This window comes from Zerene cesonia, chromosome 15 (genome assembly GCF_012273895.1).
Source record: "Zerene cesonia ecotype Mississippi chromosome 15, Zerene_cesonia_1.1, whole genome shotgun sequence".
Lineage (NCBI taxonomy): Eukaryota > Metazoa > Arthropoda > Insecta > Lepidoptera > Pieridae > Zerene > Zerene cesonia.
The window spans coordinates 186,198-213,621 of NC_052116.1; the positions used below are offsets into that span (position 1 = coordinate 186,198).

General features: G+C 33.7%; 5 protein-coding genes across 6 annotated transcripts in view; 2 read left to right on the forward strand and 3 right to left on the reverse strand.

Annotated features, from left to right (window-relative positions):
- Nucleotides 1-4,665, reverse strand: part of LOC119832407 (protein raptor homolog) — a 16,173-nt gene extending 11,508 nt beyond the window's left edge. Inside the window, exons 1-5 of the mRNA XM_038356080.1 lie at nt 4,348-4,665; nt 3,181-3,283; nt 2,794-2,915; nt 1,218-1,337; nt 636-782 (exon numbers count right to left, since the gene is read on the reverse strand). Coding sequence (XP_038212008.1) covers nt 636-782; nt 1,218-1,337; nt 2,794-2,915; nt 3,181-3,283; nt 4,348-4,524 — 669 coding nt within the window. The 5' untranslated portion in view covers nt 4,525-4,665. The remainder of the gene's footprint in view (nt 1-635; nt 783-1,217; nt 1,338-2,793; nt 2,916-3,180; nt 3,284-4,347) is intronic.
- Nucleotides 4,666-5,100: 435 nt separating this feature from the next.
- On the reverse strand, nt 5,101-8,883 carry LOC119832394 (vacuolar protein sorting-associated protein 41 homolog). Its single transcript, XM_038356067.1, has 2 exons — nt 8,310-8,883; nt 5,101-7,387 (listed from the first exon to the last, which is right to left on the reverse strand). The coding sequence occupies exons 1-2, from the start codon at nt 8,743-8,745 to the stop codon at nt 5,304-5,306; spliced, it is 2,520 nt and encodes an 839-aa protein (XP_038211995.1). The 5' UTR covers nt 8,746-8,883; the 3' UTR covers nt 5,101-5,303.
- Nucleotides 8,884-11,095: 2,212 nt separating this feature from the next.
- LOC119832408 (DNA polymerase nu-like) lies at nt 11,096-17,748 on the forward strand. The gene is made up of 10 exons (XM_038356081.1): nt 11,096-11,515; nt 12,069-12,303; nt 12,954-13,195; nt 13,471-13,601; nt 13,719-13,828; nt 14,215-14,392; nt 14,694-14,848; nt 15,143-15,316; nt 17,072-17,197; nt 17,551-17,748. Exons 1-10 carry the CDS (start codon nt 11,096-11,098, stop codon nt 17,685-17,687), a joined length of 1,908 nt encoding a protein of 635 aa, XP_038212009.1. The 3' UTR covers nt 17,688-17,748.
- A 3-nt stretch (nt 17,749-17,751) lies between these two features.
- On the reverse strand, nt 17,752-22,927 carry LOC119832549 (beta-1,4-N-acetylgalactosaminyltransferase bre-4-like). The gene is made up of 4 exons (XM_038356213.1): nt 22,784-22,927; nt 22,029-22,512; nt 20,319-20,675; nt 17,752-19,642 (listed from the first exon to the last, which is right to left on the reverse strand). Exons 2-4 carry the CDS (start codon nt 22,457-22,459, stop codon nt 19,462-19,464), a joined length of 969 nt encoding a protein of 322 aa, XP_038212141.1. The 5' UTR covers nt 22,460-22,512; nt 22,784-22,927; the 3' UTR covers nt 17,752-19,461.
- Nucleotides 22,928-23,819: 892 nt separating this feature from the next.
- Nucleotides 23,820-27,424, forward strand: part of LOC119832451 — an 8,801-nt gene continuing 5,196 nt past the window's right edge. Inside the window, exons 1-6 of one of the 2 annotated variants that reach the window (XM_038356120.1) lie at nt 23,820-24,192; nt 24,542-24,864; nt 25,106-25,254; nt 25,993-26,141; nt 26,397-26,545; nt 26,827-26,992. In XM_038356120.1, the coding sequence (XP_038212048.1) occupies nt 24,557-24,864; nt 25,106-25,254; nt 25,993-26,141; nt 26,397-26,545; nt 26,827-26,992 (921 nt within the window). In that variant the 5' untranslated portion in view covers nt 23,820-24,192; nt 24,542-24,556. Of the gene's footprint in view, nt 24,193-24,327; nt 24,419-24,541; nt 24,865-25,105; nt 25,255-25,992; nt 26,142-26,396; nt 26,546-26,826; nt 26,993-27,424 lie in introns of those variants that run through there. The other variant, XM_038356119.1, reaches the window with a different exon arrangement.

The window sequence follows — 27,424 nt, forward strand, 5'->3', positions numbered from 1 at the left end:
GACATGATAAAAATTTTGTGAAAGACTTACTTAAGACTTGATAATAGATTAAATCCTTGTGAACACAATCCACACACTTACACTATTCGCACTGTTTGTATGCACTGTTCACCAAAGTACACTCACGCACTGTACCAAAAAGAGGATTCACACGCGAGGTTCGAGGCTACGAAGGACCAAAAAGAGGTTCTTATGTTTGATATCACTCGAAGGACCAAAAAGAGGATGTATGGGCTGATAATACATACACTCTTGCTTGATATGATGTTCGTATATTGATATTTGATTTGATGATATAATGATTAATGATATGATGATATATAACCCCGAGCGCCTTACACGAGTCGCTATTGCAGACTGACTTAATAAGTCATAAGTGAAGACAGTCGTGTAAAGCGCTGAATCAGGATGTACGGCTAGCCCGTACATATTTTAACCAAAGAATCATACATAGTATGCAATTCAACTAAGAATAGAGAGTAAATGAATAAAAATTTTTCATTAGTACTTTATTTTATTCATTTCACTAATACTTAATTTTATTCAAAATCAAATTTAAATAAATTATTATCTTATTTTAAATTAATAATAGTAATAATTTCTTCACTAATAGTTGTCCCTCATCGCATAGGTACCTCGTAATCCCGCTCGTGCTGCTCAGCAAACTGCTTGAAGTTGTCGACGATGACGCCAGCGTTGGAGCAGTCGTACACGTAGAGGGAGGGCGCGCCCATCCACGTCTGCAGGTCGTACATCGACAGCGGGATGTACTGCGTGTACGCCTACATCATAAACCTTTGTTTAGTGTTAGGGCTAGAGTTAGTTTTGATTTAAATATTCTTGAACGCACATATCATTTTATATGTGAATATGAAATGAAATTGCATGTTATTTACATTGATTATCATTCATTCTCAATTTTGATAATTTTAACACATTTTGTTGAAACACAGTTGAATATATTTTTTATGCATGTATATTTTCTTATGTTATATAATATTTTGATTGTTTATGAAGAATTTCTTTTAAATAAATGCGATATTCCAAGAAAATTTAAATTTATAGAAAGAATACATTGTAGGCCTCTTTTATTCTTGTACAATGACTAGGTCCAAATGTCGATAAATGATAAATCCTAACGAACTTTGAATATTTTCAAATATCAACTTTATTTCATGGAAATACAGTTCATAGTTACAAAGCGAATGAATCGTCACCTTATTGAACACCCATATCTCGCCCTGGGTGGTGGGCTTGGGCACGCCGTGTCCGTTGTAGTGGAACAGCACGCGCTCCTCCTTCGCGTTGCGGCGCAGTGAGCAGCACAGCTTCTTAATCTGTCACATACGAACATATCTTGTTAGATCTTTGTATGATCATCATATTATGTTAAAAAAAAATTATTCTTCTATCTCAATTTTCGGACATGGATTTAAAAAACACACATTTGTATAGACATCGTAAGGTGTTACGAAAACCTATCTATCTGAAAAAATGACATCAATAATGCAATTATCAAAACAATTCCTTTAATTTTAGCATATTATATTGTATTAAATATATTCACATTACATAAATAAAAATAACGTAGCGATAAATATTTAAACAGATAATCTTTCGATATTTCTTATAATTCCATTAAGCAGGCAAAGAATGTTGCATAATTTTTTTATCATCTATGTACAAAATGATTTATATTTTTATTTTATTCATTATTCGGCATTTAAATCTATTTGGGTTTCAAATTTATAAAAATATAAAATGCATTCACACACAACATATGTATTGAATGTCCTCACAAAATTGATGACATCAGCCAGTATATCATTAAATTAGGCAAAGTGAGCTAATCCGCAGCCACTGCCCTGATTCGCACAAGGTCGCACTAGCCAACACTCAGTGCTTCAGCCAGGGCTAATTACCTCATTTGCGTTATTCATAGCTATTTAGTGTTTGCCACTGAACTCTAATTTGATTCATTAATTATAAATTTAGAAGAACATTTCCTTCTAACTCATTTAATTTGTGATATCATTTTACTTATTATTAAGGTAGCAAAATGTTAACTAGTCGCAACTGTAACGATAAGACATAAAATGTTATACAAAAAAAAAAAAAAATTTCTTTCATAATCAAAAAATTTTTGTCACCAACAAAACAAAAAATAATACATCCAAATAAATGTCTAAATCATCATTTAGATACTAATAATACAATGTGTATGAACAATTGCTAAAATGAGACTTAAATTTGCATTAGGGCTTTCCAATTTCTCTATTGACATACAAGTATTTCATTTAGTATGTTTATATGATTCAAAATATTTGAAACAGATGGTTTGAATGATGCTTACTACTCTGTCACACAAAATAGTTTGATTGGATCTGTACAGATAGATTAGCCTTATAGGTGGTTAATTTCACAAATAATCCTTTAAAAAGTTTGCCTATGTCTATGTCTAAAAGTGGGTCACACATATTGAACTCAAACTCAAACATTTATTTGTTTATGTAGACTTCTTATAGAATTGTATTTATCGTCATTACAGTTTCAACATTTACCACTGTTTCGAAATGCAATTTCTACAGAGAAAATACCGCAGAAAACTTGGAACATTGTTAATTTAAAATCATGTCAATTCTACATAGCTTATATGTATATATAATAAATATAATGAATTTTCTGTCTTCCATATATTCATTAATGCTGTAGTAGGATCTCTCAAATAAAAAATTTTTAATACAGGTTTAAAATTGAGCACTACTAAACTATTTAATACATATATTACATCACCTCATCACTAGTAGGGTCGAGAGACTGCTTGTAGCGCGCGCGCGGCTGCCACCGCTCATATTGTGACTGTAGCGCGTGACCAATTGTTTCCAGAGCTTTGGTTGGAGACAAGGAGTTTGGATCTGTATACAAAATTTATTGAATCACAATTAAAACTTAATCTCATCCATCTTACCTCAAAAGTCATTTACATTTTTGAACATGAATTATTCCTGTTCTTTCCTGTACTCACTTCATAAATTTACATTGAGCAAGAATGTGCCTCTCTCAGAAATTATACAACTATGTAGTGATAGATAGATTTTTGTGCAACATTTTTAACACTTGGTTCAAGCCCATTTATTTAGTCTGTATATAAAAAAGAATTCTCTTGAAGGAGAAACATACCTATCCAGCATTCAAGTCTTGCACATGGCTGTGTTTTCACAACATCAGGTGGGTCCACACCTACATTGAGGCACAGGACGAGGGCCACACAGTGTGTTTTGTACTGTAAATAGATTTATAACAATAAATACTTAAACTATACTCAACTGCCTCTTCGTAACTCATATTTATCTTTAAAAAATTCGATTAAACAAATGTGAAGTTTATGGGTTTTATGATAGTTTGTTAGTATGTTGTTTTTTGTAAAGGAAAATCCATGATATCTTCTTCGGCTAGGTGAGAGGACTGTGGATAATGTCACACTCAACTGAAATACTAATAGATGATAATTTTAGCTCAAAATCTTATATATGGTATTCTAGTGTATAAACAATCATAATGTTAAAACAATGTCGAATAAGCAATGGGTTGTAAAAATATATCATGGTAGAACATATAATTATTTCATGTTTAAAATGAACAATTGTGAAGGTATATAAATCACAAAAACTTGAGACAAACTTTAAAGTCTAGTTTATATTAGTATGTAAAGATTCATACTTCTAGGAAAGAGTGTATGTGTCACTTAAAGGCCAGCAAAGCACCTTTAAAATCTCTAGTGTTACAAGTGCAGTGGTGAGCACTAAACATCAGGTGGTCCACCTGCTCCTTTGCTTGATATATCAAAAAAAATTAAAATAAAAAAATCTTTAAAATGATTGACAGGAATCAATGTAAACAATATATTTATTATTAAATAAAATCTGTTATATTTTTGTTTTTTTTTTTACAATAAGGTATACAAGGTTTATAAGGTATTATATTATCAAACAAATGTTATGGTATTTCTGTTCTCACTGTTATTCATTATTACTATTTAATTTTCTTTATAGATATTATGTATGATTTAAAGTGAAAATAAAAAAATGCCATTCAATAATAACATTTATTAAATTATCTACATTGCTTAAAGTCGTCGCATTCATTGCCAATGCGATGTTTATTATTGTCTTCACATAAGGTAATTGATTGAATAATATCTTGAAATAAAAAAAGGAAACCGACAAAGTTATTAAATAATACCAAAACATTGGAGCCCCATGTGCGTTTGTTTTCATGACATCGTGAACCTGCGTGTTTTGTTACGCAGTTACGACGCACTAGGCATGTCTACTAATGGATTCCTACCTTCTCCTTTACTCTCCACGTGTGTTCCTCTCGTTCAGCACCTTTTATTGGCTCTGTATGCCTAGGCTGGTTAAAACATAAAGGTAAATCGTCTTCATAATCCGAGGAATCACTATCAGTCTGATCACTGTTATTATCCTCATCATTAACTGCGAGATAAGGAGGCATTTCTGTCATTTTCACTTAACACTTTTAAACAATCACTTAAAATTTTAACCATTTAACGCATGTAAACAATAAAGAAAAACATTTTCAAAACCTTAGAGAATCGTGTGCGCGTCCATTTTTCGACACCACATGGGAATAAACAATAAATGCGCGTTTCAATAAGTGTCAGTGTTGCCACTTTTCAATTTACGCACAATCAGTCACTTCAAGATTTGAGTATAGATAATAAATGTTTTAACGTTATAAAAGTATTTAATTAATTTTACTTTTCTGATTTATTTTAGATATTATTAAATTTATTATAATTGTGAATTGAAAACCCAATATTCAATTTTAAGAAGCCTTATACCTTATCATATACGATCGCGTATTTACTGTATACTTTATATCAAAATATCCAGTATATTCTTAATTTTATGCAAATTTTTAATTTCATTAAATCTCGACATTATTACTCATTGTCATGATATTGTAACATGTTAATTAATTAGTAGTTAGTTAACATATTAGAGAAAGCCGAGATTTAAAAATATATTATTTATACTTATCAATAATTTTGGGTCCACATAAAAATCTTTATAATTTGATAAGGTTTATTTCAGTTTTTAATGATGTTAGATGAGGAAACATATACAAGCCACCTCATTTTATTACAAAAGCACCATAATTTTAGATGTTTTATTTGAATGAACTTAAATTAATATAAATATTGCAATTAGGTACATTACTGGAAAAATACTATTTTATATAATTATATGAGTCCTAATTAACTTTGAGCAGATCATGGGTCACATTTTAACAGCACTGCAAACACTACAGGTGTTGCATACACCATCAGGCAAGCATTCTATATGAAATGAATGTCTGCAATTATAAACAACTAAATCTGAAGCATTTGAAAGGTCCCTCATTATGATTCTCCCCTGGCAGACACAGCACATAAACTCGTCAGTTACAGATATACCTCGCTGTTGATTCATGATCAATTTTTCATGCAAGTCAAAATAATTTCGCAATGTTATCACTTTACAAGCCTCTTGGACAGACATTTGTAGATGGTAATCGCACATCATTTTCACCAGAGACTCTTTTAGATCCTTAATCTCACATCCAGGTTGTATGTTTTGTATGAGCATCCTGGGATCTACATAATTACCTATCCTCTTTAGCAGCAAAGTGACACATTCTGGTTTATCAACAGTCTGTTTTATAAGATCAGTCCAAAGCTCCTTATCATTATGTTCTTGGCAGAAGTTTATGGCTTGATTTATATCTTGTAGCTTTTCAATGATAATTTGTAATGCTTCCCTCGTGTTTCCTATTCGGCCGAGTAGAAAAACCATTTCAGGGTAGAATTCATTGCTTTGACATACATCTAGAGCTTCTTGGATGGGATAGTTATCACTACATTTTAGAAAAGGCAGTAATTTTTCGCGAGCATACTTTGCATACAATTTAACAAGCTTTCCATGGTAACGCCCGTTCGGTTCAACTTTACTATAAGCATCTAGATATTTAAAAAGGTACAAATCATGATTCTGTAGTTGCTTCTCCACAACTTCTACGGGCACCTTTGTCTTGTCAAATAATAAAAGTGGAATAGCAGTATCACAGTCAAGATTCATCAAGTCTAGAATTTTGTCATATATCACAGAGTACATATCGTGTTTTATAATAAGCTTAAAGACATCTTTGTGCTGGATCTTTAAGTAAGCAGTTAATGCTTTATCATACTTCTTTTGATAGCAATAAAGTAGAGCTAATGCTTCCAAATAAATATTTTTATCAACTTCAGTTGTCAACAAGTGTTCCAAAACTTCTTTAATAATAACCCCAGTTTTATACAGCCCAGGATTCCATTCCTTTACTAATTTTAGAAATCCTTGAGGATCTACTTTTAAATACTCGTAAAATATTAATTCGTACATATGCGAACTTAGAGCTTGATCGGGATTTCGGGGCACATAAGGACTTATTGTTCGAAGTTGGTTAACCTCAGCAAACTTAAGTATTTGATTCTCCCATAATATTTTGTCATTTTTGCATATTCTAGCACACAAAATTGCAGCTTCTTCATACATATGCTCAAACATCAAATGGTCTAAATACTGAACTCCAACAGTCACCACTGAATGCTTTGCCGTTTTTCCACCGACTTCTTCCAAAACGGTAATCGCTTTTTCAAATCTTCCATGTTCTGTTAACCAGTTCACTCTATCGTCAATATCATAGGGACTAGCTATAACAATGTCTTTTGGTGATACAATAAAAAATCGATTCTCTTCAATCAGAATGTCCAGGTAGTAGTCGTTACATGAATACTCTTCATACCCCCGAATATTTAAACTATCGGTGGAAACTTCACAGAAGTCACAATCTTTATAATCTGCGACTGACAGTACAGGCCTTTGAGCTTTCCCGCTTTCAGCGTCGGGTTCCTTAGGTACGCCTAGTAATACAAGTTGATCTTCAAGAGGGCCCAGGCCACTAATAAAATAATCTGTTTGAAAAGTATAAACAGGATCAACTAAATATTCAGTCACATCTCGTGTTTGTAGCTCAATTTGGTTTCTTTTTCGTATCACACATATACGTACAGTATCTACCCAACCTATCATGAGGGTTTTTGGAGCAGACCACAGTAAGTTACAGCGGAAGTCCTCTATGGAGCGATTTGGAGCTTTTTCCCATTGAATGAGACCTAGAGAGCATCTTGGGACTAAGTCGTACACACGAACACCAACTTCGCTGGCCCAAGCAACGAAACGATCATGCCAGGCAATGGCTTGCACATATCCTTCACATTCACAAAGGACAGTGCTGCGCAGGCGGTTCAAGAATGTTTTTTCGTAAAGTGTTAATTTATTATCACCTGTAATAAAAAAATACACCCATCTTAATCTCAAGAAGATATGTTTACTACCAGTGTAATAAGTTCAGGAAATGATACCAATTTCTATCTCTTGACTGTTGTCATTTTATGTCTGGATAATGGACAATTTGAAAATAAAGATGAACTACTAATTTGGTTTTATATTTAACTTAAATACAAATACAGTACTCCTGTTTATCTAAAATGGGGATGTTTAGGATAAAAGAGGTCCTCCATTCATACATGTTGCGCCTGTGTTCAACTCTGAACATTTTGTACTGAAAATGATGTGATAGTTTGATTGAAACATAATAGAATAATAAATAATAGTTTAAAAAAACTAAAAAACACGCTTTAGCAAAAATCATATTTTGCAAATTGAAAAATGGAATAATTTTATCAAATTAGTGTATTGTCATCGGTCCTCAATAAATCTACAAAGTTTGAACGTTGCCGTTTAAAGTGGGTCAAAATCGCGCCCAAAGAAGTTGGTTACAAACAAACAAACATACAGGTGAAGCTAATAAAAATCGTGTAAAAACACAGTTGAAATGTTGAATAATAAGCTCATATTTTAGTATTATTACAGACCGCCAGCAGAGGGAAAAATAACCATTTTTTTATTTTATTGCATTCCCAATAAAGCAAAATTTTGAAAAAATTTTTTAGATACCTACTATTCAATAAACTAACCTTTAGTAAATAATTGAAGTCATATTAGCAAGATGATTTTTGTAGATGAAATAATAAGTTGTGAATATTTTTTTTAATAGTTTTATGAATCTAATTGGAAAAACAGAATTATGTATGCTTCTATAATACTATTATAACATGATTCTATAATACTAGTGTAGAATGTATGAGGTAATTTTTCTACTTGTTGTATTAGGCAATGTATTGCACATTTTAATTTTCTAATTACCAGTAAGAAACCTTCTTCCAGAACCTGATTTGAAATAATACGGGTCTAAGGCGACAGATTTGACCACACGACCCAGAGTCAAGTTATGGGTATTGTCATCCGTGTATAATCCATACACTAGCACTTTGCCGTCGTCGGAGCAACTTGCAATGTAGTCTCCATTCACATCTACTGATATTTTGTTAACGGCGATCGCGTGAGCCTGTAAATCTTTCTGATTGTTGTCCATGGATATGGGTACTGTATTTCCTTCGTGATCCAATAAGTGTATTACGCCCCATTGCGTGCCGAGACATATAAACTTTGTATGCACACAGATACAGCTCACGGCATCTTTTAATAGTATATTTTGAACGTCATTACCCATTCTATCATATTTTAACTTTGGCTCCTCGTCAGGAGGCAAGCTGTCGCAACTTTCCAAGTTCAATGCCATGTTATTTTGTATTTCTATCTAAATAGTGACAAAAATTACATATTTGATTAAAATTATGTTTTTCCTTGAATGATCCAGTTTCTGTGTTCGCCTTTGTATTTCCACATAAGTCTGACATTTATCACTGTTTGCTAATCAGTCAATCAGATGGCATTTGACACTCAGCTTAGCAAGAAAATATTGACAAATACTGACGACCTTCGTTTCAATTTACTCTGTGTACGTGTAGAGTGTTGTGTGAATTTACATAATATATATATAATAAGTTTTATAGAAAATAAAAAAGTCTTTAATGTGAACTATTTTGTTTTAAAATGAGTGTGACTTTTTCACTTTAATATCAAACAAATGTGGATTCGGTTTTTATTAGAAACCGTGTTAATTTTTTACGTTTTTATTTATTTATTTATTTTTTTAATTATAATACACCTACACGTAGACAATAGAAGTACTTTGTGAACGGTGAAGCATATCTACAATCTTCTTTTGGTTTAAAGGTCTCGTAACCAAGCCATTAAATATTAAAAAAAAAATACAATCTTCTCAACGAAAAAAGCGGGAAAATTTAAAAGGAAAAACTGTATCTTTACCGTTGTAAAACAAGTTTTACTGTTGCTTTAGGTATATACTTTTGGGCTTTGCTTTCATTTATCAATAATGTATAAACGTAATAATGAGGGAAATGAACATTTCAACAGCAGGACATATAAAGAACATTTGTCAGCATTTGGACAAAAAGTTTTGTCCAATTTAATAAATTTGCAAATAGGTAAGTGTACCTATACACATGGACGCAGATAGGAACATGATCATTGGTAGACCCGAGGTAGATGCTGTTATAAATTTAATCTATTAGATACCTTACTATACATAATATTGTATTAATTATCCCCAAGAGCGTCATCGCAGTTTATGTGCATATGGTGAAGAAAACCAAAATAAAAGGCAACCACAACCTCAAACGCCACATCATAAAAAAATAATTATTTCGTAAGTTGCTTTTCCATATTACAATCTTTTGGTTGAAATTTAACTTTTTAGTTTCATACGATTATATTTCTAAGGAATGTAATAAAATTGATCTTTAATCCAGATTTTAACCAGAGCCCTTCCGTCGTTATAACACAGCAAAGACCGCTTAGACCGCTAGGGCACAAATGTATTTTTTTTTTAATGTTTATTAGAATTTTTATGATATAAAACTAAAAAGTAATGTTCAACAAAATCCGGGTTCCATCGACATTGTTATCATTTAAATACTGTGTTATATGGGTTACGATGTTTAACTAACGTTTCAACATGCCGTGGAGGGTACCTTAGGCCATTAAAACGAAAGGGTAGAAAAAATTCGATTGTCTAGGTAGGATCATACGGTATGAGTAATAATAGTTCGGCGAAAAATGCAGGTACTAAACCCGCCGCATGTTCGAATTTTTATAATCTTTTAGAAAGAAGACTGTTCCCTTCAAATCTAGTAGGTAGTACAGTTATCCTTTCTACAAGTATCTAAATAACTCTTCATCACATAAATAGTATGATAATAAATAATGCATTTGCTGCTGAAATGAATTTTACATACCACAAATCGTAGTACTAAGCATAACATACTTATATAAAAATGATGATAATGATATTATGTTAAATTTATTATTATGGAAATTATGAAAAATACTGATATTTATTTATATAAGATATTTTTCTTAGGTACAATGACAAAAGTGACTCCCAACAGCAAACTCTCGAATATCAACATAATACAATTTACACAAGTAGTTCCAATGTAGAAAAATGTGCAGATACAGTTACACCAATACCTACGAATATGGAACTAATTGAATCTGCGATCGACGTAGCCATTCCTCAAACTTCTTCTATTCCAGTGATCACGAGTAATGTTTTATGTGATAATTTAATAAATATTAATGAAAAAACTAATGTAATTGATAATACAAATGCAGTGGATTGGAATAATTTCATTGATACAGATCTATTATCAGACTTCAATACAAATTCAAATGCATTTTCGGTCACGGATATCCCCAGTAATAGCGCTCCACTATTTACACTTCACTTAGATAAAGAAAATATCGGTACGAGCATTAATTTTGAGAATGAAGAAAATGTGAAAGATAAACGAATCAAACATACAGCTGCAAAACATGATGTCAAAACAAAAGCAGAATCGAATACAGCATTAGATAAGAAACCAAATTTTAGAAAAAAGAAATATACAACAGCTGTTAGAGACTGGTTAAAAGATATTGACTGTGGTAATGTCGATGTACGTGATCAACATTTTGTAGTTAATAATAACAACAACGCTATTCAAAACAGTACAAGAGTAATTACAATGGAAAAAGTACCCAAAAATAACAAGAAAAAGAAAACAATTCAGGCACAATTAGCCAATAAAGATGGCGTCATGAAGTATTCGAAACCGAGAAATAAAATCAATGAAAAACCAGTAGAGGAAAATATCGAAACGATTAATAATATAAATGAAGTAGAAAACAAAAACGATGCTATAATTGATAAACGAGTAGACGTTAATGTTAATACTAATATTACTGTAATGAAAAACTGTGTAAAAGCTCCTAAAAAGCAGAGGGATGATAAGGTTAAAGAAAAAAATATTAAAGCCAAGTTTATAGCGCCGATAAAATCTCAAATTCATGTAAAAGACATTACGTATAACATAACTATAGTGAATGAAACCAATTTAGCCCAATGTTTAACACACTTGCATAACACGGAGACTCAAGAAGTGGTGGTAACTTTAGTGTATGGGTACGATTTGTTTATTATAAACATTAATTATTGATACTACCGCATTGTCTTGCTTATGCGTCAATTGTGCTGGTTAACATTAGTATTTTATATTCTCAGCAATGGATTCTCTCAACTGAACAGTCACCACACCGACGACAGCTGCACAGCTGAAGGACTCATGTTTATGATTAATAATTATTTTTACTATTTCAAAGGAAATGATAAAAGCTTTATGTACGTTTGGAGCTTTGTAACGTTTACGTGTTCAATCAGAAACATTGCACCTATAGAATCCTCTCATTTTTTCAGAAATACTATCAACGAAATAATGAATCGGAAAATAATCAGCTATGACATGAAGCATGTGTTAATTTACTTGATTGCAAGTTTCGATATTTCAATACTGAAATTGAATCTAAATATATTCGATGCTAAGGTTCTTATTACGTTTTAATTACGTTACTATTTTTTCCCTATAATTCTCAGAATAATACTATTAGGTAGATTTTTTCATAAACTACCGCCATTATAATGATTTTAAATATAATGTCTAGATAGGTGCGAGTTTGATAGAACCGGACAATACCCCGGAAAACTTCTCCGACCTACAGCAGCTATTGAACTTCAAGGCAGAGTACACGATCGCAACAGCCTGCGTCCTGCAGAAGTGCGCCTGGTACATGACGTCGCTGGCACTGTGCGCGGCCACACTGCACAGAGAGCTCGTTGAAAGGGAGCTTTGGAAGCTCTTTGTGGATGTCGAAATGCCTGTACTTCCTGTTATTGCAGGTGGGAATGGTGTTAGGAGCAGGGGAAATATTGCAAGTGACGTTATAGTACGTTGCGTTTTTTTTGAGGAGGGTATTCTTGCATAGATACCCACGGCCCCAGGGGAAATGCCCTCGGTTTTATTTATCGCATTACTGAGTAATACAACCAAGGGGCCAAGGTCTAGGGGCCTCGGGAGCTGATCAGAATATGTCCGCGACCCTATTATGCGTTGTCTGATGCCACAATGGCAAAAGGTATAAATCTAAACAGCGAATGGAGTTATTACGTTATCCTTCCTACTAATCCTACTTCCTATCCTATCCTACTAATATTATAAATGCGAAAGTATGTAAGGATGTGTGTGTGTTTGTTACTGTTTCACGCAAAACTACTGAACCTATTGTAATCAAATTTGGTACGTAGACAACTGGACAACTGGAATAACATAATGAAACCGCGGGACGCAGTTAGTGCTATTTAAAGATAAAGTATATGTAAACATTTATTACAGTTTGTCAGAAATGCGAAAAAAATAACGTAGAAACTTAATCATAACCACTCCTTTTCCCTACCGTGGCTAGGTTAGTTTGTCAATTATAAATTTTCCTCAGCTCACTTAATTTAATGTAACGTTCTTAAATAAGAATGATAGTGTCTATTTCACTAAGAAATGGAACATCGCGGAGTTTGCGTCGATCTCGAGAAGCTGAAATCGATGGAGGGCGTGTTACTGAAACAGATGAAGGCAATAGAGCTGGAGTGCCACAGGGCGGCCGGGAAGAGCTTCCAGGTGAACTCCGCGGCGCAGGTCAGGTCCATTCTGTACGACGAGCTGCAGTTGGACACCAAGTGCAATGTCAAAGTTAGAGAGACTGTCTGCAAGGGAGCGAAGTCTACTTCCGAAACTATGGTGAGTTATGTGGCTCGAATAAGGTGTATAATAATAAATATGGATATGGTGTGCTTTATGGGTAATAAAGGCTTCTAGCATTATTGTTTTAGTTTCATTTAACATTTGGAAATTGTGGACTTCTTTGCATTACTAATGCGATTTATAATACAATTTTTTTAACTGACAACGAACACTTTTCCAGCGACTATGGTCACGAGCAAGCCGATTAGAAAGTTTTCAATTTGTTAGCAATGTTTCGTAATTATATTTTGGGTTTCTAACTGTTCTTATAGTTACGAAGTCTTATGTCAGTGCACCCGCTGCCTCGCCTCATCCTGGAGTACCGCCACCTGCACAAGGCGCACGCGACCTTCCTAGCTGGCATTGTGCCGCACGTCAGAAATGGGATCGTCAGACCGACTTGGTAGCGTTATTTATAGTCAATTATGTGTTATTGATCGGTTGTTATAAGTAATTTCAGCGGTTTTTTTTAATATCATTCAAAAAATTTCATGTAGAGCTAGTTTTGTTGAAATTATAGGATACAAACGGCAGCAGCCACGGGTCGCATCGCGTGCAGCAATCCCAACTTACAAGCAATACCTAAGACTGCGTTCAGTTTAGTTCTCTTCCCTCAGGAGAAAGATCATGGTACCTACTATACTGTACTATATTTATAATAATCGATCGTTTACCAATTTAATTCTTCAAACTTAATTTCTTATTAAGCGTTTTCCAATGCATTGTCTAAGTAATGCCTCCTAATCTTTAAATTCTTTTCTCAAACTGATTTAAGTTTGAGGAAAAATATTAATGTATAATACTAGGATTATGTCCGCGGGCTCGCACGCGTTTATGTACAGTAGTTTAATAAATGTTATTATACATATAAAACTTCCTCTTGAAACGCTCTATCTATTAATAACCCCATCAAAATCCGTTGTGTAGTTTTAAAGTTCTCAGTATAGTAACTTTCGTTACCAAATAGATCACACTTTAAAGAAAAGTGCAAATAAAAACAGCCTATAATTTCTAAGACGTCGAAAGCGTGGCTCTGAAGTTCCGGTCGGTGTACACGGCGCGGGCGGGCTGCGCGCTGCTGGCGGCGGACTTCAAGCACGTGGAGTGCCGCGTGTTCGCGCACCAGGCCGCCGACACCGGCCTGCTGGCCGCGCTCGCCAGCCCCGACCTGTTCAGGGAGCTCGCCGCCAAGTGGTGAGATTGCCACCGAAATAGATACGAATATTTTGAGCACTTTAATAGGTCTAATTATTAAGTAGGTACCTAGAATTTGATTTGAATAGATTTGAAATCCTATTTGAAACACTTTCAAACTTACTCGTTTGTGTGAAATTTGGCCCGATATACATGTTCGTAGAAAATAAACTTGGTAATTAAAGTATAGTTAATAAATATGTGTTATGTGCAATAGCGTTGTCATTTATTACTTAAAACTCGGTACTATTTTAAAAATAACATCCTAACCATCCAATATCATAATGCACAATTTGTAAAGGCTAAACAAGTCGGCAGCGAGTGTGAGCGCGGAGGAGCGCGAGCGCACGAAGCGCATCGTGTACGCGAGCCTGTACGGCGCCGGCAGCAGGAAGCTCATGGAAATACTCGACGTGTCTTATGATCACGCTCTGTCCATTGTTTCTAGCTTCAATCGTAATTATGCAGTTTTTATTTTGTCATATCTGAGTTTATTTCCACTTATGTACACTATTAATAAGCATGGCCTTAATATTGAACCCAGAGGCACACCAAACATATTTTAATTTGCGGTATAATAAAAAAAAAACTAAATGATCTTAGTAAGTTTTAAGGCAAAAAAAAACGTAAAAATGAAAAGCTTTATGATAATGACTATCAAGCGCTTCACTTTAGCTTTGTTTTAATTGCATTTCTCTGTAGTACCTATAATTTCTAATTCTCGCCCTCAATCATCCCAAAACTCAACAGGAACATTTCCCGCAATGAAAACGTTCGGTAGGTGGGTAGTGAGTCAGTGCGAGCAGAGCGGCGGGCGCGTGCGCACGGCCAGCGGCCGCACCAGGACCTTTCCCAACATTAACAGCAATGACTTCGCGACCAAGGCGCATGCGCAGCGACAAGCTATCAATTTTGTTGTACAAGGTATAGTAGCAGCGGCCTCTGTAATGAAAGAGTTAATCATCATCTATGGTGAGATAAGTGTCACCATGGATTATAAGCTGTCAGTGGAGTGGGGTTCCCCGTTGCAGTGCCAACTGAAAATGTAAAAAATGAGAGCTAACAGCAAAAGCTTATTAAAATGTAATCTGGTTTTATTTTAAACTATCTCTATATTATTATAATTTATATATAATCTCAGCTAATATATGAAAGGCTTAAAAATTAATCAGTAGACGATTAAAATTTAAATTCTTTATCTAACCTCTGTTTGCAATAATCTGCTGAACAATAAGAATACCTTAAAATTCTGGTACTACTCCTGGTGATAATTTTCGTGTTCCCAAACACGAATGTATCTAGAGGGTATATTAGTGTTAAACCAGAAACATAGATGTCGTGGCTTGGCGCACTTGCAAGAAGCTAATCAGTTTCATACATTCGATATGGTTATAGACATACTTGTATGTCGTATTGTGTTACAACGCAAATATGTCCCTATTAGAGTAAGATCCCAGAGCCGTAAGACACAACTTATTTTCTAAAGCATGTAACTTTCGGTTCACAGTAGTATCTTGTGTACTCTTTAATACCTGAATGTTTGTGGAGCTTGCCCGGTGACACCTGCGCCGGTACCGGGTGAGAAAGGTGACTAAAAATCAGCGTTACTTAACTTAAATTTATATGACTGATTTTTATCAATGTTTTATAGAATATTATTCTAAAGTCATATAAAAAAAAATCAGACACTTTCCATGGGCCAAAACTTTTATCAGACGCTTTAAAGCTCTAGGAATAAATATATGAACTTAATTTATTTTTAAATGTCTTATTTTTTTTGTAATAACTATCTATCGTCTCACTCGATCTAAAACGCCCGTTTCCTTTTCCTCACCCGTCCCAGTCCATTCCTTCTTTCCAGTCGTTAATCCATTCCTTTTCCCTTATCCCAAAAAAGCGGGCAGCGCATTCGCAGAAGCACTACCTTTGCGAATGTTCATGGGCGGTGGTGATCGCTTACCATCAGGCAAACCACCAGCTCCAGCAGTTGCCCGCTATGACATAAAAAAAAAAAAAAAAAAACACATGTATAGTGCTCTCGCGTTTCATACTCATGGTTGATTAATTTTTGTATTTAAGTGTCGTTTGGTCATTGCAATTGGTCTGACTGATTAAATATAACATTGTAATAGTTATTTTAATAAAATATAAAAAAAATCAAACATTTTAAAATAAATTAAGTTCATATATTTATTCTTAGAACTTTAAAGCGTCTGATAAAAGTTTTGGTTAATGGAAAGCGTCTGATTTTTTTTATATGACTTCAGAATAATATTCTATAAAACATATATAAAAATCAGTCATAAAAATTTAAGTTAAGTAACTCTGATTTTTAGTCACCTTTCTCACCTGGTACCTGCGCAGGTGTCACCGGGCAAGCTCCACAAACATTCAGGTATTAAAGAGTACACAAGATACTACTGTGAACCGAAAGTTACATGCTTTAGAAAATAAGTTGTGTCTTACGGCTCTGGGATCTTGGACTATATCTAGTGTAGTTAGTTTATGCTATCTGTCTCCCTTACAATATTAAAACATATGAAATCGCTTAGCTTCTGCATGTCGCGTCCCGCCACTACACGACGTTTCCGGATTTACACTAATACAACTTTTAGCCACACTTATGTTTGGGAACAGCCCTGCCGCACATAATTTGAATTTGAAAACGATGTGCGGCAGGGCTGGCGGCGGACGTCAGCAAGGCGGCGATGTGCCGCACGGCGCGGCGGGTGGGCGCGCCGCTGCTGCAGATACACGACGAGCTGCTGTGGGAGCTGCCGCAAGACCGCGTCGCATCCGCCGCTGGTCACTGAGCTTATGCTTTTTACTCATTTATTTTAGCATTGTAGCATCTACTATTGTATTATCTAAGGTAGTATACAATTTATGTTATATATACTTGTATATATTATGCCTTAGAAACTTCGATGGACAAAACATATACAGTACTTTCTTGTTTGATTATACGCGAGTAGGTTTAGAAATGAAAAATTAACGGATTTCAAACGCGATTTATCCATTATTTAGCCCGACGTTTCGAACACTACAAAACAATTTTTTGTGACCATCAAGACATGTAACATTCGAGTCTATAATTCGTAGAATACATGTTGTACGCATTTAGCATTTTTGACAAATTTGAATTGAACAAATTACAGAAATAATAAAAAGCACGATGGAGGAGTGCGGTCGCGAGTTCGGTATAACCGCGCCGCTGCCCGTGGCGCTCTACAGCGGAGCCAGTTGGGGGGACTTGACCGAGTTCACACTCGACCATATTGGGAACAGCGAATAATCTATTCATTAATTCTTATGTCTAGTAGTTTGCCTAGCCGCAAATTTACAAATAAAAAACTATATGTTTACAATGCGTTTTATTCTCACTCAAGGGGGAGTATATAACATATTTATGATTATGTATGATTTTACCCATCGCCTATTACTGATTCATATAGAAAAACAAGAATTGACAATATCAAACGACATACATTAAATATAATCATGGTAAAGTCGGTTAAATACAGCGTGTTATAATATAGTGTTGTTTCGCATTCGATTAATAAGATACACATTAAAATATGCATATTTTTTTGAATCACAACAACATTCCCATTTCTGGTAGAGGTATTTAATTCAACTCTCATACACTTCATACAAAATTACTTAAAAATACTACTAACATTTAAAAAACTGTATACTGTAAATGGGCTGTAAATGGTGTAGAATAAATAAATAAACACATGAGAAAATGTAAGTGCAATCTAAGTGCATTAAATATTTTTACAAAATAACTCGCGCGACAATTATAGTTACTTGATATCTTCGATAAAAATACATCAGAAATGTTACACAGTCTAAAAAAGTCACCAACTCATTTAGTTTATTCAAACGAAACAATTTGATTCATTTGCCAATTTTATTATATCATAAAACGGTGGGATGACTTTAAACTAACAAAAAGTGAAAACAATCTATTCCATTATGTACTTACACTATACCTGAGCATTGAACAATTAGCTCCTAAACCTTAAATCTAATAGTATTTCTTAAATACGCTTTTAGACTAGAAAGCTATGAGATTATTACCATTAAATATTTGAAAATGGTGTAATTTGATATAGAAAACATTTTCGAAAAAAAACTCTTGCTCAACTATTATTTCATTGGAGAACGGACCACCATGGCAGATCATATAAATTATGGAATCGAATATAAATTGATTTTACGATTTATCTTCACATATTTTACGTCACCACTACTCGAAAAGGAAAACATAGTGAGGAAACCGACATGTCGAAGTTTAAAATTTCGACATGTCACATCCGCCAACCCCCTTTTGGCTAGTGTGGTGGACTATGGCCTGAACCCACATATGAGGTCCTTATGATCATTACAATGAAGCTTAAGTCTGGAATTGATAAAAATCTTATTACCTTCAAAATATGTGAGCTGGTTCAATATTAAAGTAAAGAGTATTTTTACAACTGCTGTTTAAAATTACTAATTTTAATTCCCCTAAAGACAATCTTAAAATTGCTTTATTTTTCTTAAAATTAAAATAAATAATAACCTAACTTAGCTAAAAAACAAATTGATTGAACTAGCTTAGCGAGACACATCAATATTTCAAAAATGTACAATTTACATTCAAGAGCAATATAAAAGCACATTTGATTCTAAAAATTATTTTAAAAAATTAAAATAATTTCACTTGATTTAAGGTTTTTGGTTCCAAAAATAAAAAAAATAAAGAGAAATAAAAAAATTAACCACCAACAGATCAAAACATTTTCACCATAACAGGTTATAGTTTGCACTTTTATCAATATTGTTGCACCTTAGTTAGGATAAGTGCAACACAAAGGTTATGGGTGACCCTAAGAACTAGAAAGTCTTTAGATTGGCTAAGACCAACATTAAATTATCCGGCACAGTATTACACGAGATTCACACTGTTTCTTTGTTATTTTTAAGAGTGTCTGATATAACAAAATAAACAAGGTTTACTTTCCCAAAAACCGTGAGGAATCGGAAACCGCTCATTGTGCAGTGTTTCACTTAAGTAACAGTCAAGTCTTCACGGTGATGCGCGTAAAAAGCGGATGCGTGTGCAGCGAAGCTAGGTGGTTGGCGGGCGAAGCGAAGCCGTCGCGGGCCGGCTTGGTGTGCGCCATTATGTGGTGCCTGTCTATGTTCTTGGGCTCTTGCTTGTGCACTAACATTGTGTAGCGAGATATGTCTGGCGGGAATCTGAAAGGGCAAAAGTAATCACTACATAGTATAAAACAAAGTCTCTATCTCTATCCCTATGTATGCTTAAATCTTTAAAACTATGCAATGTATTTTGATGGGGTTTGTTTTAATTGATAGGATGATTCAAGAGGAAGGCTTCTATATACAATAATATCTATTATCTACTCCGAATTAACGCGTGTGAAGCCGCGGGCAAATGCTAGTTTTATAATAAACACAAAAATTATCACAAAGTAAAAATTTATAATTTTTTTGTTAATAATAAATGTTTTTCAGACTACTCCTTGGATTTAACTCTATTAGAATTTCTGCTAATATACAGATAACCTACTATCTACGCCATGGAAAGTAGACATAGATGTATTGATATTGAGGTGTTATTTATCAGTTATTATGTTATTGTCACAAGAATCTACACACACCTAATATCAAAAATCAAACATATAATAATGCTCTAAGATACAACTTATTTATCGTGATTTATCTTTATTTTCATTAATCATTTATAAATTATAGGCATTAATATTTATAGGCATACAAGACTCAATCTTCAAAGGAATCTTGAAGAAATCGAAATATTAGTTTCTGTATAGGAATTACTTAAATCAGAAATTAAAATGTAATGAAACTGGATCAAGTGTTGTAACAAATTGAATTTTATAAGAAAACTTACCTCAGGATATCATAATTGTGTTTCTTAATCCTAGCAGCAAATTCATCATCCTCTCCTCCCCAGCCCTTAAACTTATTAGAAAATCCATTCAATTCCACATATTGATCTGATCGTATTGCCAGCACACCTCCAACTAAAGTCTTGTACGGCAGAACAAATCGAAACTTATCAATAATTGCACTCATGTGTCGAGGTTGTTGCAGACAAACATACAGATTTGCTGCATTCAGGGGCAACAGGTCTACATCATGGTGAATGAGGCAGGGAAATTTGTCTGCGATTGCCTGTTTAGCTCCAATGTTGTATAGGAGACCCTTGTTGAATGGTTTATCGTCTTGCTGTTCAATTATATACACTCTAAAATATAACAGTGGTATTAGGTGCACAGTAAAATAACATACATGAATTGTTACAGGGCAAAACCATAATGGGCAATAACATTACATAAATATACATATTAAAAAGTAGTGGAGGCTCAATGGTGAGGACCTCGGACTTCAAAATCGATAAGTCTGGGTTTGAGGTGGGCGTTCAGAAATTAAATGGATTATTCAATTTATCTGCACATGTGGAGAACATCACCACTAGTCGAAACGGTAAAGAAATCGGCATGTCTGAGAATAAAAAAAAGTTCAACATGTGCGCAACTCCCTCATACCCTGAACCCTCATAGGCCTGTGTCCCAGCAGTGGGAACATATATGGGTTATATGTTCTAAACTAAACTTTCTAAACTTTAAACAATAGTGAATATTGTACATAATTTACATTTGTAATGTGTAACCCGAAAACAAACATCATAAGAGAATTGAGACAGTGTTGGTAATTTATGGTAATTGATTCAAACCTGTTTATTTGCATTATTAGGATAATTCCAATTTTATATTTATGGAATACTTTCATAAATATTGTTGTACTTGGGCCAATGCTCAAAAATGTATAATTACAATCTAGGAATTTTAAAATTTGAAACAATATTCCAATACAATATTAATCCTATATTGGTATATAGCTATGAAATATATTTACACACAGTACTTTTCTCACAGTTAATTACAGAGAGATAAGTCAAGGCAACATAAGCATGAATATAAAACACATTTGTGGAACAGATGTTTGTATTTTCCACACATGCTGTAGCCATTATAATAAATTAGTTTGACTAACAATACATATTTTTTTATGATTGTTTCATTTAAATCTCTTTATATAAAAGGCGATTGATGTAATAAATTCTTGAACAATTAATGTCTCCATATATGAAAATCAATATAAATATTAGATAACATATAATAAGTTTTACACCAAAACCATGCTTTTCACAATAAACACTAGTTGAATTTGAAAGTTATATAGTAGAAATTAAAAACTTTTCAACGGATTTTAAACGCGATTTATTCATTATATTATTAACCCGACGTTTCGAACACTTTACAGCGAGCGTGGTCACGGGGAGTCTCCCCAAAGTTTTTAATTTCTAAATGTATAATACTCGCGTGAAACCAAACACAAGAAAAGTTATATAGTAGTTATATAGAACATTTTTTAAATTATCTGCCAGAACACACAGTAATGGGGAAATGCCAATAAGCCAGAAGGTAACATTAATTATTCTAATGTTAATGTAAACAGGAAGGAATAATCTATCACCAACAGTTTTATTAACATTATGTTACCTTAATAACAAAGACTAATATAAAGAAGTACTCACTTGTAATGAATTTTCTGTTTCTTCAAAAAATTGTGTATAAAAGGGATGAATACATCCAGCTGGCTCTGTCTATTTCTATAAGTAACTAGAATAGCAACACTGAACAAGGGGTGGCATTCCTCCGGCACAAAGCTCCCATTTGCAATGCCACTGGGTGTGAACTCATTGACTTGCTTCCCCACATCCCAGTTGTCTGGAAACACCTTCTCATATATACTAGCATAATCACAATCTAATTTTGACTTCCTCACTAAATTTGGGTTCACATGCTTGTAGAGATACTTATCTATGTCTTCTTTGGGAATATAATCGTATTCATAGTAACCATAGTAAGCAAACAACTGGATGATAGCGATGAGACACAGTATAACTATGATATAATTGCTGACGCGAAGTTTTTGTAGCCTGTTCAGAGACAGCCATTTAAGCATTTGGTTGTTAGAACCTTCTTGATAAGGATATATAGATTACATCCCTTGTAAACCTGAAATATGAATACAAAGTAAGTTTTAAATATAACAAAGAGAATTAATCTTAACAAATTTGCTTGATTGCATAAACAAAAAGTTTACGCTCCAAAGTAATGATTTAGTTGCGATATTAGGAACGCCTAATAAGGATTACGAAACGGCAAAACTGTAAAATTGTTATTTATTGTCCGTTCATTAATAAAGCACGACACTTAACGAGAATCGGATATGACCTGATTGCTATACCTGTATAAATACAGAGAGCTTGATTGTTATTAGGAATACCTTTATAAAAATAGTATGATATCCCCCAGCACGAAATTTGGTAAGTTAATGAGTATTTCATATATAATTTAATTCTATTGTAAAGAATAAAAATAAATCGAGAGAGATATCGGTATACACCGGCAGCAAGTTACAAGCCAAACGTCAACTGTCGCTAAGCATGACGTTCGTCGTTCAATAACGTGATAATTCTTGTTAGCGTGTTGCCAGAAACACCGAATAATTTCAGCAAATTACAAGTTACCCATTACTTTAAAATTTATATGTAAATAACCAGGTGCTATGCTGAAACGTATATTAAAGATGACATATTACAGCTAATTATATAAACAGAACAATATGAGGATAAAATATACAGTTTACCAATTACAATACACTAGTAGCTGTGGTCCGCGGCTTCGCACACGTGGTTAATTAAGTGATATATTATATAACAGATGTTATACATTTCACGTTTTAATGAAGCGCCATCTATCGTAATTTAAAATTTTTGTGAACGTGTGATCTAAATTCGCTTAACAATGGATCTTTCTCCGGTAATGAGATATTTTTTACTATTATAAATGTAGCTTATGTCTCTCCCTAGTCTCCCAACTACGTCCAGACATAAAAGTCATACCATAAAATTGTTATGTTGTAACATGGAACAAGGACATAAAAAAGCAATATAGGCAAGGAAATAAGGATTTTTCAAAGCTTACATGTTGCATTATTGTGTGTTTAAGATGAAGACTTGTTCGAATTAAACATTTCAACACAAGACAAAAAATAACACAATTTTTACCAAGTAACTCTTCCTACTGCAAATCATTAAATATATTTTCTTATATTACATCAACATGACCTTTTCTGAAACCAGACTTATTTTTTTTATATGACTAAAATTACAATGATTAAGTAAATATACAATTTATTTTTAAGGGATTTTTAGGACAGGAAAAAGAAACAGCATCTTATAGTATCAAATATTTATTGAAATGAAAGGGAATAGTGACCTAGAGAAATTGTGGGGGAATATTTCTAGTAAAATTTAATGTATATAACATTATAGTTCTTATCTAGTTGCATTCTACTCAATTGTCTAGTAATCCTTGTCCTATGGGAAACAGTGCTTTATTGCAGCCTTATCAAATGTTGCACACTTCCTCAGTTCTTATCACAACTAGGACAAAATAGTGTAACTACTGCTTTGTTCCATTTATTGTGTTTATACATAAATATCAACAACAATATTATCGGTTGCAGTTTATCATAAATATAGCTTACATTCAAGTTACATAGGTACCTATGCACTTTTTATACAGGAGTAAGGTGAATGGAATTATACATGCTATGTTAACTAGTTGGATAATTTTAAACGATTAATTGTACAAGTTCATTATAAAGAACAATGATTCATATTTAAACACGTAAGTAATTTAATAATGTAAAACGCTATTTTAAACCAAATCTGAATGGTAATAAAGTGCATTACTTGCATGCTGTGTGTCTATAATGAGTTCTTATAATCATGAATAATTGCGAGTATGATTATTGCCCTAAATCTGCAAATGATTAGCATACATTATGAATTTAGAAATTGAAATTGGCAGTCGCGTATTTATATTCCCGCCCTTAGATATTGAAGTTGTCAATGTCAGTAAAATATGTAAACAAGATACAGTTTATTAGTGTTATTGGAATAAGTTTTAGCCATCCCTAAATGTAAGCAATCAATTTTTATGTATAGTTAAAGTGCAAATCTGTTTTATTTCATAGATTAATACTAACACAATGGCAGAGAAGAAAATTTGGATGCAGCGAGAACTAACCTGTAAGCCACTTGATTCATATGAAGAAATTTTATTATTCTTACAAGATCCACCACCTTGGAGAACACTCTGTAAGGAATTAAAACCGCATAGTGCAACAGCAATTAAAAATATAAATATTAATAAATGTCCCGAAAATATATTGCTTGAAAGTCCGCAAGCGTTCTGTCATTTTGATCCGGAAGCGGAAGATGTCAAGCGCGAAGATAAAAAAAAATTACCAAAGACACTGGTGTGCCATGATATGGCCAATGGCTATCACGATGACAGGTTCGTAATTTTTTAAATGTTAAATTATATTGCGAACTTCCAGAAAATGTGCAATTTATATTTGTAAAACATATTTTTAGCACAAAATAGTCCAACTATGGCGTAGTTGGGCTATTTTGTGCTATGTGCATTTAAAAAAAAATCTGGAATTTTTTTCATAGAATAAATTCCATTAATAAATAATTTTAATTAACAGATTATAGAATTATTTCATACGAGACATTTTTATTTTATTTCATAGTATTATCGATGGAACGGGTAATTACGATGCTTATACATTTTACAACTGGGCCGGGATAGATATTTTTATTTACTTCAGTCATCATCTCATCACAATCCCACCTCTCGGATGGATCAATGTGGGCCACGCGCATGGAGTCAAAGTTTTAGGTATTTTTCTATACTAATTGAATAAGTAACATCATGGTAATAGGAAGCATTTAAATGGATTTGTTTTGTTTTTTTTTTATTCGGAAATTTATAGTTTTTTCAATAGACTTCTAAAAAAAGGAAGAGGTTTATTTAGGCTTTATTTTTGTGTTCGTTACATAACTCTCGAAGGGTGAATTAATTTTGACATTTTATATCTTCTTTATCTCTAAAAAATTTCTTTCGAGAAAAAAAAAGAATATTTATCTATACTAATATATTAAAGAATTTGTTTGTTTGAAGCCACTAATCTCAGGAACTACTGGTCCGATTTGAAAAATTCTTTCATTCTTTCGTGTTAGATAGCCCATTTATTGAGGAAAGCTATAGGCTATATATGTATCTAGGGCGTAGCCGGGGCGGACCGCTAGTTTATAATAATAGCAAAAAAATAATACAATTGTTTATGAGCATGAAGTGCACTAGTTTCATCACTGGCTGTCTAAGAGTCTATTTAACACCTTTACGTATAGTTTTTCATACATTATTTATAATTTTAACTGAAGTCTAACTAATAAGCCAACCAGATATGTTTCAGTAGTTGTGAAAATGATTATTAATGTACTGAAATGTACTTAATTTAAAATTAATTATATAGTGGCCGATGCAGTAAAGGACGCGGGTTCGATTCCCGCTTCTTGATTGATTTTATTCTATTTCTCTTTGCAGGCAATTTAATTGTCATTCGGCACGTTACAGGTACAGTTATAACGGAGTGGAGTGACGGCGTCGCGTTCTGGGAGAGAGTCCTGCAGTCGGAAAGTGAATGGCAGAACCTCGCCAGCGCGCTAGTTGCCATCGCGAAAACTTTAAAGTTCGACGGGTGGTTGCTCAATATTGAGAATAAGGTCCTTGTTGTTGGCTTTTATTTAATTTCTACGCTATTTTAACGAAGTCATAAATATGAAGATTTTTATTAATATATTATTCATTTACATACACCCGCCACGATAATAGTATTTTTTTCAAATGACGAAACAAATGCGGCGTTTAAAATTTCTCGCCACGTTCATGTCGTGGCTAGCGATTTGTTCTTGTTGCATGATCTTCAATACCGTTGGTTCAAATTGAATACAAATGAAATATTGGTTATATTCGTTTAGATATCAAAACCGGACGTTTTACTTCAATTCGTGCGCTATTTGCACACCACGCTCCACCAGGAGTTGGACGAGCCGGTCCTCATTTGGTACGACAGCGTCACTGTCGAGGGTCATCTTAATTGGCAGAATGGACTTAACGAGAAAAACAGGTGAATATGTCGTTACTCGACTCCTCTGAAGTTTGCATCGTAAACACATGAACACAAATAAGTTAAACAAAAATAGAAAATATCCGCCATTTGTTACATGGAAGTGTTTTCTTACATAATATTTTATTATCGTTTTTCGCAAATAACTGCGTTATCTTCTTAGTAGTAAGCGTATATTTAAAAAAAATTAAAAGATGAAAAATGCTTTGATAATATTTTCTCCTCTTTTTCTACCTTTTCTAAAAAAGTTTGTACGCCTATTAGAATAACAACCGTTTCAGAGCGTTCTTCGAGGCGTGCGACGGTCTGTTCACGAACTACTCGTGGCGCGAGGAGGACGTGTCGGCGAGCGCGGCGGTGGCGGGCGCGCGCCGCCGCGACCTGTTCGTGGGCGTGGACGTGTGGGGGCGCAACTTCTATGGCGGGGGACAGTTTAACACGCAAGAGGTGGGCGTGGGATAGGAGGAAGATGAATAATAGGAAAAGATTTTATGAGATCTTTTATGATTTAAATGGAAAGGCCGCTTTTCATTCAGTGTAGCACGTTTAATCTTGCTTCAAGTATTTTTCAAATGAATTTGCATCCTCGCATTCAGTCGCCAAGTTATCTATGCTTGCGTTTTTCCTTATGATTCCAATAACTCACATCCTATCGTACTATAACTCAAAATAGATTTGAAAGTAAACATTTTTATATTTGATATATGTTTCCAAAATTAAAAAAAATATTGGAACATTTTTTCTTGTAATTAGCGGTACGCGGTACTCTTTATTTTCAGCAACGATCATCATCATCATCATTATCATCATTAACCCCTACATGTTCCCACTGCAGGGACATGGGTCTCATATGACAGTTTAGGCCATAATCCTCGACAC

What these genes read in the sequence shown, in the direction of transcription:
- LOC119832394 (XM_038356067.1), bottom strand. Translation starts at nt 8,745, where the DNA reads ATGGCATTGAACTTGGAAAGTTGCGACAGCTTGCCTCCTGACGAGGAG. An exon ending in TGGAAGAAGGTTTCTTACTG is followed by an intron (nt 7,388 to 8,309) that starts GTAATTAGAAAA and finishes TTTTTATTACAG; the next exon opens with GTGATAATAAATTAACACTT.
- LOC119832408 (XM_038356081.1), top strand. Translation starts at nt 11,096, where the DNA reads ATGGAAAAAGTACCCAAAAATAACAAGAAAAAGAAAACAATTCAGGCA. An exon ending in GGGATCGTCAGACCGACTTG is followed by an intron (nt 13,602 to 13,718) that starts GTAGCGTTATTT and finishes TTGAAATTATAG; the next exon opens with GATACAAACGGCAGCAGCCA. An exon ending in CATTGTTTCTAGCTTCAATC is followed by an intron (nt 14,849 to 15,142) that starts GTAATTATGCAG and finishes AAAACTCAACAG; the next exon opens with GAACATTTCCCGCAATGAAA.
- LOC119832549 (XM_038356213.1), bottom strand. Translation starts at nt 22,459, where the DNA reads ATGCTTAAATGGCTGTCTCTGAACAGGCTACAAAAACTTCGCGTCAGC. An exon ending in AAACAGAAAATTCATTACAA is followed by an intron (nt 20,676 to 22,028) that starts GTGAGTACTTCT and finishes GTTATATTTTAG; the next exon opens with AGTGTATATAATTGAACAGC. An exon ending in CACAATTATGATATCCTGAG is followed by an intron (nt 19,643 to 20,318) that starts GTAAGTTTTCTT and finishes TTGCCCTTTCAG; the next exon opens with ATTCCCGCCAGACATATCTC.